The sequence below is a fragment of the Camelus ferus genome, chromosome 5 (genome assembly GCF_009834535.1).
Source record: "Camelus ferus isolate YT-003-E chromosome 5, BCGSAC_Cfer_1.0, whole genome shotgun sequence".
NCBI classification, from domain to species: domain Eukaryota; kingdom Metazoa; phylum Chordata; class Mammalia; order Artiodactyla; family Camelidae; genus Camelus; species Camelus ferus.
The window spans coordinates 46,399,801-46,412,435 of NC_045700.1; the positions used below are offsets into that span (position 1 = coordinate 46,399,801).

Here is a 12,635-nt window from a genome sequence, read left to right on the forward strand (position 1 = left end):
GGAATCTAAAAAAATAACACAAATGAACTTATTTACAAAACAGAGACAGACTCAGACATAGAAAACAAACAAGGGGAAAGGGAATGGGGAGGGATCAATTGGGATTTCAGGCTTTGCAGCTGCTAACTACAGTATATAAAATAGATAAACAACAAGGTTCTACTGTATAGCATAGAGAATTATATCCAGAACCTTGTAATAGCCTATAAGGAAAAAGAATAGGAAAAGGAATATATATACATATAAAAAAACTAAATCACCATGCTGTACGCCATAAATTAATACCTTATAAATCGACTATACATCAGTTCTTTTAAAAAGACATGGTTCATGCTGTTAAGGATTCTAATTTAATGCTCCCAGATGGTGAAAATCTTATTACCATAACAAGAGAAACCTCCAGTGAGGATTTGAATCATCAGTGGATTTAAGAATGCCTGGTCTGGTTAGTAGTGGTGAGCCACTGCTTTCTGAATTGACAGGCATTGGACAAGAGAGCTGGTTGAAACTGTAGCAGAGAGGCTCTGGTTCAGACATGAAGAATCCAATCCCTTGCCTCCCTGACTGTCAGATTGTCAAGGCTGCAGCAGTTAACTCTTGGTTTTCTGGATGTACTTTGTTTTCTTGGAGGATTTGGAGAGATCATTTCTACATCTCAGATGGATTTCCCTGTTATCCAGCAAACTTCTAACTCACCTAAATCTGCTCCGTAACATATGTTTGGATAAAGAAATACTAATATTAAACAAACATAATAACATAAACAAGTCAACAAAGTACTGGGGAGGATGATAAGAAAACTTGAGTTCTAGTTCCAAGAATTTCATCGATAAATTCTGAAAAATCACTTCACTTCATTCTACCTCAGTTTCCTTACCTCTAAAATGGTGGAGTTGACGGAGATAACAATCAAAGGGCTTTTGCAACTCAGATTCTATGATTCTGTGAATCATCTGAAATCAGCTCAGTATATCAGTGATGAGTTTGGCCACTTTGACTATTATGGCCTTTTCTTAATCATGTTAAAAGTAACAATCCAATAAATAATTCCAGAGTCTCTCAGACTTTTAACTAGCTTTTTATAAGATACCAGAATCAGATGCCCAAATCATGTTATCTTCCTGTGACTTTTTCCCATGAATTCAAGCAGCCATACTGCTTCTTGTCATGGTATCAGGAGTCATGACCTTATTCTATACAAGTATTTCCCGATCATTTGACAAAATCATTGGATTATTATGTATTTGATATTTTCTGCTAATCTACTTTTGAAACAGACATTAAGTACGTATTTCAGTTAGTGTTCTTCATATGGTAAAAGTGTGTGCGGTATGCATTGATAATCCTTTCTAAATCGTTACTCTTGCTGGAAGAGAGATTTTTATTCCACATAGGACTTTTTCCATCAAATGGTTGATGCATTACTACTCCAGTTTTAGCCACAAAAACTCTCCTGATGTGTGTGAATTTATGAACATACTATATTTGAAATGTTACTCTTGTTAGGTTGCATTTTTGACATCACATTGAGACAAGACGTTCTTTATTCTTTGGCTGCTATCTGAGGGGAATATAGTTTTTTCTCTCTCCTCTTCTTTTTTGTAGGAGTTAAATAAAATCTAAAAATCACATAAATATCCTAAAAGCCTGGGGAGATTGCTATGGGAATAAACAGAAGCCCCAGCACCTCACTTGTAACCATTTCAGGTATAATCAAGTACATGTAAAGTCTTATCTGTGTCCCCTAAGAATTCGATTCAGCAGATTTTTTAGGAATGGAATGGTATGTTGCCCATGGAAGGGCTGAATCCTTGAGCACATGCCTGGATTCAGCTATAAAAGTACTATTACTCCCAACTCCATCTTAGTAAATAAACACCTGGAAGGGGAGACTTTGTGAAACAAATCAGTGCTTCCTTTTGTTTTTCCAGAGGCAAAGGTACTTAACTTTCATGAGAAAAAAGAGAAAGCCTCTTCCTGGTCCCTCTGGGTCCAGTCAGTTCTAGCTCCCAGGAGGTTGTGGAGTTATGCATGAAGAGTGGTGGGCGCTCAGCCCATGGTTTAGGGACTGGATATGCTGAGTCAGCTCTCGGAAACTTGGAACTTCAGCAAAAAATTAAAGAGGGAAGGAAAGACGGACAAAAGACGGAGAAAGAGAACTCTTGTTCCCATTAGGATTTCTGCTTCCCAGATGGAATTACTCTTACTAATTTCATGAACCCGAACACCAATGTGTAGTCACTACAGCCACTATTTGTGGCCATGGGGGTGGCGATAGCGGAAAGAGCCCTGTCTGGATTTGCAAGCCCTGCCATTGACTCACTGAACAACCTTGGGCAGATCTCCTCTCTGACCCTCAGTTTCCTCATCTGTAAATATTTACCCTTCAGGTTTGTGGAGGGCATTACATGATCATGTAAGCACATTGAGCATATTTGTTATAAATTGTAAAGCTCTACCCACATTTGAAGTATTAACCATGTTAATCCTTCCGATCATGTGTTCTATCTTTTGTTGTAGGCAAAAGACAGATTTCTGTAGACAAAAGACTTCTCTCCAGCAGGAGAGAAGACAAGAAAAATCTGTCCTGACCCACAGAGACAATGATGATTTAGTCATTCTGTACTAGGACCCTATATATTAGCCACAGGTGTGTTGTTGGTATCTCTGATCCAACATACAAGCGTTTGCATTGCTTCCTTGAGTCAGGTCAGGATAACCTGGAAAGTTAGAATTGTATCTACTTACTATCAACATGATATTTCAAGCCATTTCAGCTTCATACAAGTAGGAAAGAACCTCTCTCTCTCTCTCTCTCTCTCTCTCACACTATTTGTGGGTGAACCAGTACAACGTATTTTTCAGTGAGTCAAGAACTACTCATTTGGTTCCCGCCATGTGCCTGACTATGCAAATAGCTGCAAAATGTAGTGCCCAGCACTGCAATTCTTTTGAAAGAAAAAGTGAGTTATGTATGCATACAAGCAAGGGACCAAAGGGTTAATCAGAAAAGAAATAATTTTCACATAAAATGATCTTTCTTCCCTTTTTTTTATTACAAGCTCAAAGAGAATTGTAGCAATACAGGTTGAGCAATTTTCTTTTTTATGAATCTTGTGCTCAATTTATGAAAGCCATTTTGCAACCCATTTACATGCAGTAAACCTTTGCTTTAAGGTTCTGTCATTTACCTTGATCATAATTATTTATAGTCCCTTTGGAAATGGCCCTTGACTGGTTTCGCTCCCAAGCACAGCACTGCTACAAGACGGTTTTCTACAGAGCCTTTTAAGTCATGGTCGTAAGCTAAGACATGCCCCGGCTTGCGGCCAGGTACAAACACAGGGGTGTTGTGTAATGGGGAATAAACTACTTGGAACTAGGAGCATTGGATTCAAAACCAGCCCTGCACACTCATGATGCAATCCTGGCCATTTGTGTTCCTTTATTGTAGTTTTCTCACTTGCAGAAAGGGAACGATGCTTCATCACAAGACAAAGTACACCTTAATTGAGGTGCTCTATGCACAAGTTACAGTGTAAGTCGTACAGTGGAAATTGTTTTAGGAACGGATTGTGTATAATATGAACTACTGTAAATCACTGAAAAAGGAAGGGTATGTCTAACCTAAAATCTTTCTTGGTCACATACTATCTTCTCCCTACTGTAATCCACAGGAGAATGTAAACTGAGAGCAGGGACCTTCACCAGACCCATAGACTAGACACTCAATCAAGTATTTTGTTGTATTAATGAGTAAAATTTCTACAAAAAGTCGCTATGCTAGGCATGGTACAGAATATAAGATAAATAGTATATTACCCCAAGCCTCAAGGAGCTTGTAGTTGAGATGACTAGCCATCAATGCACAAAAAGTCTGAGTTAAGTTGTGGATCTAGATAAGAGAAGAAGGGATGGTATAAGAAGTTATCTGAGTCCCTCACCGGAAGACGGACACAGCAGGAACCTTTCCTCGTGCTGGCACTGGGTGAGTTTATCTTCCTCCGGCCTCACTTCCTCCCCATGTACTCTATCAGTCACAGCTCCAGCAGGACTAGATACCCCCTGAGAAGGGTTTCACTGAAATGCATATAATGGAGGCTTTCAGAGATGTGTGCAGAATTGTGGGAGCCAACAAAAGGTGGCAAGGCCCCCAGAGACAAGCAACAGAAGGAAGCATAACCCCACCAAGAGGTGAAGGCAGGGCGGAGGGCAGGCAGGGAGGCACAGTGAGAATCCTGTCAACACACAAGCCCAAGTGAAGGCGTGCAAGGCTGATTCCTCAGACAACTATCAAGGCAAAGCCAGCTGAGTTTTTATGCATTTGGTCCCAACCCTTTTATGTGGGTGGGGGTTTTCTTGAGGGGCTAAATAAGGAATTCCATCCGTCCAAAAGGCTGGCTTTCCGAAGCTGGAATCTTGTCACTCTGCCTTTGCAAGTAGACAGTGAAATGGCTCAGTATCTTCCTTGACTCCTCGGCACTTACCACGCACAGCCTTCTCAAGGTACAGAGCAGGAGAAGATGGACTATGCCCTCAACAATAAGAGGCGAGTCATCCGCCTGGTCTTGCAGTGGGCCGCCATGTACGGAGACGTCCTGCAAGAGGATGACGTGGCAATGGCTTTCCTGGAGGTACGTGGGGGTCGGCCCTTCTAAGAACACACTTTGCCCTACAGTACAGAGACCACCCAGAGGCACGGCAGCTTCCTTAGTGAAGCTGTAATTGCAAATTCTAGACTTTGTTAACATGTTCATTCATTGGAACAGAACTACAAGAAAAGTAAAGAAAAGCGTCACCCATTATCCTGCCACTGTAATTCAATAACCGGTAGTAGCATTTTAATGTATTTTCATTTGGTGTTTTTCTTTGTTATATATTCCATAGTTGTAATCACATAGTACCCATCATTTTGCAGGCTGCTTTTTCCACTTAACTTTATGTATGATTTTTCCATGTCAGTACAGTCATTCTAATAACAATTTCTAATGACCTTTGAGTAGCTATGCCACAGATAAATTTATTTGTTCCCATATTGTTGAATACTTCCATCAGTTCCATTTTCACCTTCCGAGAATAATAGCACAGTGAACATTTTTGTGCAAATAGGTCCATCCTTGGTTACACTCCTGAAAGTGGCATGACTAGATCAGATGGTAGATAGTTTTGAGTGGAGTGAAGCAGTAACTTTGCTGAGGAATTCCCGGGGCTGTGAGGTAGGGACGTGACTGACTTTGTAAACACTGCTTTGAGCTGAGCTTCCTTTTCCCTTCCCATGGCTACAGCCCCACATTACTGTGTCGACCTGGGCATTTAATCATCGATGACCCACTCTGTCCTCTGAAACTGGGATGAGGACCTTACTTCTGTGCAGGCGAAAGGCAAGATGGCTTCTATTTCAAAATTTATCAGTCTGTATGTTCAAGACTGAATTATCCAAAGGATATCCCCTCTCTCCTTTTTAATCGTATCATTTGGCAGGTAGAGAGGTGAGGCTGGGAGGGCAGGTGGACTATGAGAGTCCCTCAAGGCTGGGGAATGAAGGGGTTTCTAAATGGAGAGGAATAACAGCAGCTTGGGTCATCTGTTGGGTCATGGCCTCAACGCCTACTGGGTAAAGGACCATTTTGCTGCTGAGCCAAAGTAGTGGTTAAGCTGCCCCTGCCACAGCTGCGGGGCGGGCCACTGCTCCTGCACAAAGCAGGGCACAGCTGCTGCTGCTGCCCGCTGGGCCGGACAGTTCCCAGGACATCAGTGAAGAGTCCTGAGTCAGTGGCACAAACTTAGCAAAACTTCAGCGCAGTGCTGAAGCCTATGGCAGCATTTTTACACCAGTTCACCATGGCCAGTGGTAAATATTGAATAAACAATGAATACTAAAATAATAATCAAAATAAATATTAAAATTTCCCTGAAAAAAAATTGAGGTGAAAAAAATGCTCTTAAAGTGTAGACTTTCAAATGGCCCATTCCAAACATCGCCTTGCATTGCTTTTCATGTAAATATTATATAAACAGTTCATTTGCAATTGAAAATTTTTTTGGAATTTTTTATGGTGGGGGAGTACATCCTACATGACACTTGCCGTTTTATTCATTCTTCAGTGTACAATTCAGTGACATCAATCACATTTACAAGGTGATGTAACCATTGACTTCCAAAACTATTGATTTCCAAAACTCGTTCTCGCTTGCAATTTTGAATTTAGACATGTTGTAACACTGTCTTTTTCTTTTTCGTCCCCAGTCCATGAAACCATGGTCTGGAGTTACCGGGGAAGCAGCTGACGTAGGGACACGTCTTTGTTGCTCTTTACAGAGCTGTGTGCCTTTTGCGGTTCTGGTTAAAAGCCTGTGACCTTTGCCAATTACAGGAGTTTTATGTGTCTGTATCAGATGATGCCCGGATGATTGCCACCCTCAAGGAGCAACTGCCTGAGCTGGAGAAGATTGTCAAGCAAATGTAAGGAAGGGCTTGGCTTTGGGGTGTGCTCTCATCAAGTAAGTGCCTGCTGCCTCTCAGTCACATTACCTTCCAAAAAGCCCTTTGCCCCCCAGAAGGTGAAAGCTGGTTTTTCAGCAGCCATGCAGTGTTCTGATTTGAGTGGTCTGGGCCTTGGCGAGGGGGTGCTGTAAGGCCAGATGAACTAAAAAGGACCGAGATTCTGCTCAGCAGCCTTCTGTGCTGGGCGGCAGCCAAGAGAAAGCCTGGGGGAGCCAGAGATCCTCCTTCGGCGTCTAACTCAGTAAATTTGGGTCCTGTGGGTTCGAGGCAGTGAAGCCAGTAACAAAATGGTCAGTGGCATTTCAAGAAAGTTTAAGAATTACTTATATGGGAAATTCACTTTCTGCTGCCAAAGCTGGTGATAGTGAATGTTTGTGTCCTCTCAGTGGAAACAGAAGATTTTCACATGCTGTTCTTTGAGCCAGTGATTAAATTACTGGAGAGAGTGTGTGCTGCGAGGTAGACTCTGAGAGCTAGACATCCTGCATTTTAACGTCAGTCCCACCAGGGATCTGCCTGGGACAGGCGCTCATCTTTTAGCTGTCTCCTCCCTGCATTGGCCTCTCAGTATTAAAATGAGGAGGCTCAAAAAATAAAAATAAATAAAAAGAAAATGAGGAGGCTCACACTGCTTCCTGAAGGGATGCTGTGATTTCGCTTTCTAACATAAGATTAAAGTTATATGCAAATGAAGCAATTTAAAATAATAGTACCAACAGTATTAAATAATGTGCTTTCTCTCTTTCTCGTAGTTCAGAAGATGCAAAGACTCCACAAAAGAAGGTCAGTGGCAAAGGATTAGGATTTCCTCATTGTCTGGGTCCTGGAGAATCACAATTCTCCAGGAATATTGTATTGCAATATATACAGGTGATGTTTTTGCAAAAACAAAATACGTTTGCTTCACTTCCTGACTCTGACTGCTTCTCAGGCATGTGTCCTCTGAGCTGCACTCATGCATCGCCCCCGCCATGACAGTTGCTGTTATTCTTTTCACAGCACAAAGTTCTTTTGCAACAGTTCAACACAGGCGACGAGAGAGCCCAGAAGCGCCAGCCCATCCGAGGCTCTGATGAAGGTGAGAATTCTCTTCCAACTCCTGGTTGTGGAGATTATTTAAAGTCAGAATAAAACCTTCCGCCTTGGGAGTCCCCCCCCCCCCCCCCTTGGACCCACTGACTAGCTTTTCTTGGCTGTCCCTTTGTACTTCCGGTGGTTTGCTTGGAGGTACCCTTTTGCATTCTAGTTATTTATGTTCTTGAACTCAGCGCCTGGAGCTGAGGTGCTTGTTCACACTTCCCTGATTCTGCCTCTCCCCCACCGCCACCTTTCCTTGTAGGAGAGAAAGATTATCTCAGGGACCAGCGGTCACGGTGGTGGGAGGGTGGCTGGCACTTCGGAGATGCCTTGCAGACGTGGAGCGCCAGGGTCACCTGCAGAGCAGGGCTCCGCCCAGAGAGGGCGCTCTGGCCCTGAGCACAACCTTGTGGGCAGCCCTCAGGGAGGCACAGAGGCTGGCTGTCATCGGTTAAGATTTCTCCCAAGAATCACAACCAAAATAAAATTAATAATAATGATAGAATCTTCATTTTAAGCACGGATGACTCGTGATTTAGGGCTGCCCAAAACTCAAGAATTTCAGTAGCTATAATTGCTTCTAGGATTTGTGTGTTCAGAGGCGAGCATGGGGGTGCCACCCAAGCTCCGTGGCCCTGGAGTACACCGACCAGTGAACGAGTGAGCGGGAATCTCAGCGTCTCATCTGGGGCCCAGGTGGAAGCACTCCTGTTTGCAGGGGTGTGGATGGTGGTGTCCCACGACCACACCAGGCATAAGGCATCTAGCCTACAACACAAAAAAAGAAAGGCTTGCAGACCCAGAAATTTAGCCTAAACATGCTTCTCATTTTTTTCCCCATGACCTAACTGTGGGTTTTTCTCAAATACCTGTTGTGATCTTTATGATTGGGGCTGGCAGCTGTGGTCTGTTCTTAGACTGATGCTCAGGTAAAGAGTTGCAGGAGGGGACAGGCATAGATCAGTACAAATAAATAGAAATCGTAAAAATGGCAACATGATGCAAATTTTGGAGGATGTCTGCACATTTTGCATAGGTTATGAACTCCCAATACCAATTTCCCATATTGTTGTCTTCTCAATAGTGCTGTTTAAAGTCTATTGCATGGACCACACCTACACAACCATCCGGGTGCCAGTGGCTGCCTCGGTGAAGGAGGTCCTCAGTGCAGTTGCCGACAAACTAGGCTCTGGGGACGGCCTGATCATCGTCAAGATGAGTTCCGGGGGAGGTAAGAGCCTTAAAGACCTCGGGCTTCTGCAAGGTGGAATATCTCGTCCAAACAGAACCCTGCCAGGAGTTAGCATGGCCTTTCCAGGCTGACCCAAAGGGACAGACGGGTGCTGTGTGTGCACCCACAAGTGACGGAAGTAAATACAGTCGGAGGCGGGCTGGGTTCGTGTCTACTATTCTCTATCTTGTCGGAAGCAGAAAGAGGTGAAGCGATCTATCCGAGGCAGCTGGAACTGAGGTCTCTGGGGTGGATGTCAGCCTAGAGTCCTTTTCCCATAAGGTCTGAACAAAACAGCTTTAGGCCTTGGCGCTCTGAGAATTGTGGATCCTAAGAGGGCACCTGGCTTGACAAAACCTACGGGTCTTGTGAAACCTATGGGTTTTCGCAAGTCTGACATTGCAGGTGGTCCTGGGCTGGTTCTTTTCAGTTGATGGTGGTTTCCCTCGATTCCCAGTAGAGAGGACAGGAACTCAGCTCATCAAATGAAACGAGGAACATTTTCCCTCAGGGATGACTTGACAACCCTGTGCTTTGCTGAAATGTCATCTATTCATTTGTCATATATTCATTGGCCGCCTAGTGTGGCTGTCACAGGAGAGGGTGTGTTGGTCACAGCCTGTGCCCCCGCGTTGCTCGCAGGCTGGTGAGGAGGCAGACAGTGAACTACACCCCACGCTGGCCAGGAGGTTGGGAGAGGTCTGCTCCTGTTGCAGGGAGAGCCAGAGGGAGGGGCAGTGAGGTTAACTTGTCCAGTAAAGATGTGGTAACTATTGGTCCTTCAGGATCGGTGAGCCATTTCTGCCATGTTTGAAGACGAATGATTCCACTGATGTAGGATTTTTTAGTGCATCTTGGATTCCCAAGATGTCCCCTCCCACCCCTGTCCCCAGTGCACACGACCCAGGATGCGTACCCTCGCTGATCCCTCTGACACGTTCTTCCCACAGTTACCTTAGGGGCCTCCTTCCCTTCCTTTGGGTCTTCACCCAAAGATCATCGTCTCATGGACACCCCTCCGTCCTTTCTCTGATGCCCTTTCTAAAACTGTAACCTCTCCCCCCTTATCCATACTTCCTAGCCTCCTCCCTGGCTATATTGTCTCCTCCTCCTCGCCACTTACTCTCTGATTGTCACCGTCCGCATCTCTCACTAGGACGTGAGGTCTGATGTAACACAAGCTCTTTTCGGATTGGGCTTTTTTCTGTATTGTTCCCTTCTGCATCCTCAATGCCTAGAGCAGTGTCCAGCAAGTCCTAAATGCTAAATAAATATTTATTGTCTGCATTAACTTTTTAAATATAGGAGTCTTAACCTAGGTAATAAATACAATTGCCCTCCAAATTAGGGAATGAGTGAAAAAAAAAGTAATACACTTTGCATCTGAAGTCATGTAGGATCTCAGAAACTGCCCCCCAAGTTTTCTAAAAGTGATTCTTCCAACTCCAAGGTGCTGGGTGTTATTACCATCTAGAAACATAACTTTTTTTTTTTTAAATAGCAAGTGTGGTTTTGGTATGCAGAACTGGGTGAATTGACCCTTGGGTATTGCCATTCTGGTTTTGTGGTCATTTCTGATGGCATCCTGAGTGTTGTGTGCCTGCATGAATGCTGTGTCTTTTTTATCCAATGGGTCCCGTCAGGACTGTATTTTATGCAGTCGCTCTGGATGTTCCGGTAATTCACCAAGCTGGCAATTTGTTGGTGTGATTAGGGCAGTGCGGCAAATCTCAGATGCATTTAATAGGCAATCTCACGCTTTTTATGTTCACAGAAAAGGTGGTGCTCAAACCTAATGATGTTTCAGTATTTACGACGCTCACCATTAATGGACGCCTGTTTGCTTGCCCGCGAGAGCAGTTCGATTCACTGGTAGGTGTGGACAGCCTCCTCAGAGCAGCATCTGCAATCAGAAAAATTTGTCTGGAGCTTAATTTTTGCAGTCACATTGAACCTGGTTGCTAAAAAATCTTGAATGCTACTTGTCTTTTTCTCTTCTGCAGTCAATTAGATAAGCCTCAGGGCTTCATTTGAGATGCTCTGAGCTTTAGACTCTCCTTTGTGGAAGTTAGCCAAGTAGCACCACTACTGGGACATAATTCAGCTTTCAGAACTCTTTAGTAACTCACCTCCTTGAAACGTCCCCAATTTAAATATTAATATTAAAAACCTGAATACTGAGAGACCAGGATAGAAATAATTTTTTTTAAGATGAGACGTGGTGATTTATCTTACCCCTTAGGGGGATGGAGAAGTGCATTATGGCGGAGCAACCCTCCGGTCCAAGGAAAACGCTGTTCCCTGAAAGGGCTCTCTCCATCTTGCAAATGAAGTATCAGAGGCCAGCCACTTTCCCCAAGTCTCCAAAACACCTGTCTGCAGCCACACATGACTCGCTGTGAGGAAAGGCTTAATCAGCTCCTGCTACTGAGTGACTCTTCCTCTCTCCTTTATGCAGGAAGTAGGGTTCATTTTTTTCTCCCATAGCCGTTAGGCATGGAACTGAGTGGCTATCAGAACATCTGAGAAAGCCTGGGGGGCCAGTTCAGAGCAGAGAGAACTAGCCTCTTCCATCTTTAGATGCACAGGGCTCCTTTACCAAGCAAAGCACAGCATGGGCACTAGAGGGAAACAGCATCCCATTTTAGGGGGAGAATTCACCCACGTAAGTGATGCACGAGTGCGTCCCAGTTTAATCAAATCCGGCATGACAGATACATCAAGATTCCCCTCCTTGGACTTTTGAGAGCTATGAGGTTCTAGCCTCATCATGATTCTGACTGTAGCACACTTAAGCGGACTTTGGTGACAGCTTGAATTCAGCTGCAGAGGAACTTAGCAGACGTGGCACTAGTTCCCCGACTGCTCCCCCCGTAGCACCCCCTCAGTGCTGTACGATCTGAATCTGCTCACAGTCCTCTTCAGCTATTTCTCATCGTCTGCCTTCATTGCTTTCTGAAAAATACATATTCCCCAACATTGAGGGATTGGTGGGGGGGATATGGCGTAAATGAGTTGTCGCGCCCTCTCCTGGAAGTGACAGCTGTCAAAGCCAGTTCAGCCGGAGCCCGACTGAAGGTGCTGCGTGATGTGTTTGCCACACAGCGCTGGGGCCTCTCTCGCCTGCTAGTTCTTGGCCACAGTGCCCAGCGACGTGGTGTGTAGATGGAGAGTGTGGACTGGCTCCAGCTCCCTGTGGGGCAGATGTCCTAACTTTTTAAGCCTCTGTTTATTTGCGCACAATCCTGCAGCCTTACAAGCTCTTAGTCCTCGCTAGTCTTCCATTTTAAGGCCCGAGTAATTGAAAGGAATTTACTCGGCAGCAAGTGCCCGGGACGTGAACTTGCTGGACTTCTTGCTCTGTGCTCTGTCACTCACAGGGCGGCAGTTACACCATCACACTAAGGACGGGTCCAGCCTTACCTGCCTCACAAAACTGTAGGCACGGAGCTTCTTTTCCGGCTTTCTAAAGATTTCTTTGAGGATGGTCCTTCTAGGAAGAGTCGTATGAAGGATGACTCTGCAGAACAGAATGTTGGCCAAACCTCTGATCCATCAACACATACTTAGGAAGTGCTAGCTTCTGTGGGACACTGGACCAGTGTCCCGGAGCCCCTGTCCTTATGGCAGTTCCGGTCAAGTTAGGGAGACGAAACTAACACAAACAGCCTGGACTGAGCACATCACAGTGCTAAAGCATTGTCTAGAATTAGCAGAGTGCCAGCAGTTTATCCTAGTTGCTTAAGGGCTTGGATTCTAGAGTTTTACTCTCTTGACATTTTAAGCATAAATGTTAGTACAGAGCAAACTACAATAAAACCC

At 44.5% G+C, this 12,635-nt stretch overlaps 1 protein-coding gene across 10 annotated transcripts in view; it reads left to right on the top strand.

Moving 5' to 3' along the window:
* Nucleotides 1-12,635, top strand: part of RAPGEF4 (Rap guanine nucleotide exchange factor 4) — a 273,639-nt gene that overhangs the window by 233,892 nt on the left and 27,112 nt on the right. For 9 of the 10 annotated variants that reach the window (XM_032479695.1, XM_032479696.1, XM_032479697.1 and 6 more), the window contains 6 exons: nucleotides 4,484-4,634; nucleotides 6,375-6,463; nucleotides 7,258-7,288; nucleotides 7,505-7,583; nucleotides 8,667-8,813; nucleotides 10,588-10,685. In XM_032479695.1, coding sequence (XP_032335586.1) covers nucleotides 4,484-4,634; nucleotides 6,375-6,463; nucleotides 7,258-7,288; nucleotides 7,505-7,583; nucleotides 8,667-8,813; nucleotides 10,588-10,685 — 595 coding nt within the window. Of the gene's footprint in view, nucleotides 1-4,483; nucleotides 4,635-6,374; nucleotides 6,464-7,257; nucleotides 7,289-7,504; nucleotides 7,584-8,666; nucleotides 8,814-10,587; nucleotides 10,686-12,635 lie in introns of those variants that run through there. The other variant, XM_032479701.1, reaches the window with a different exon arrangement.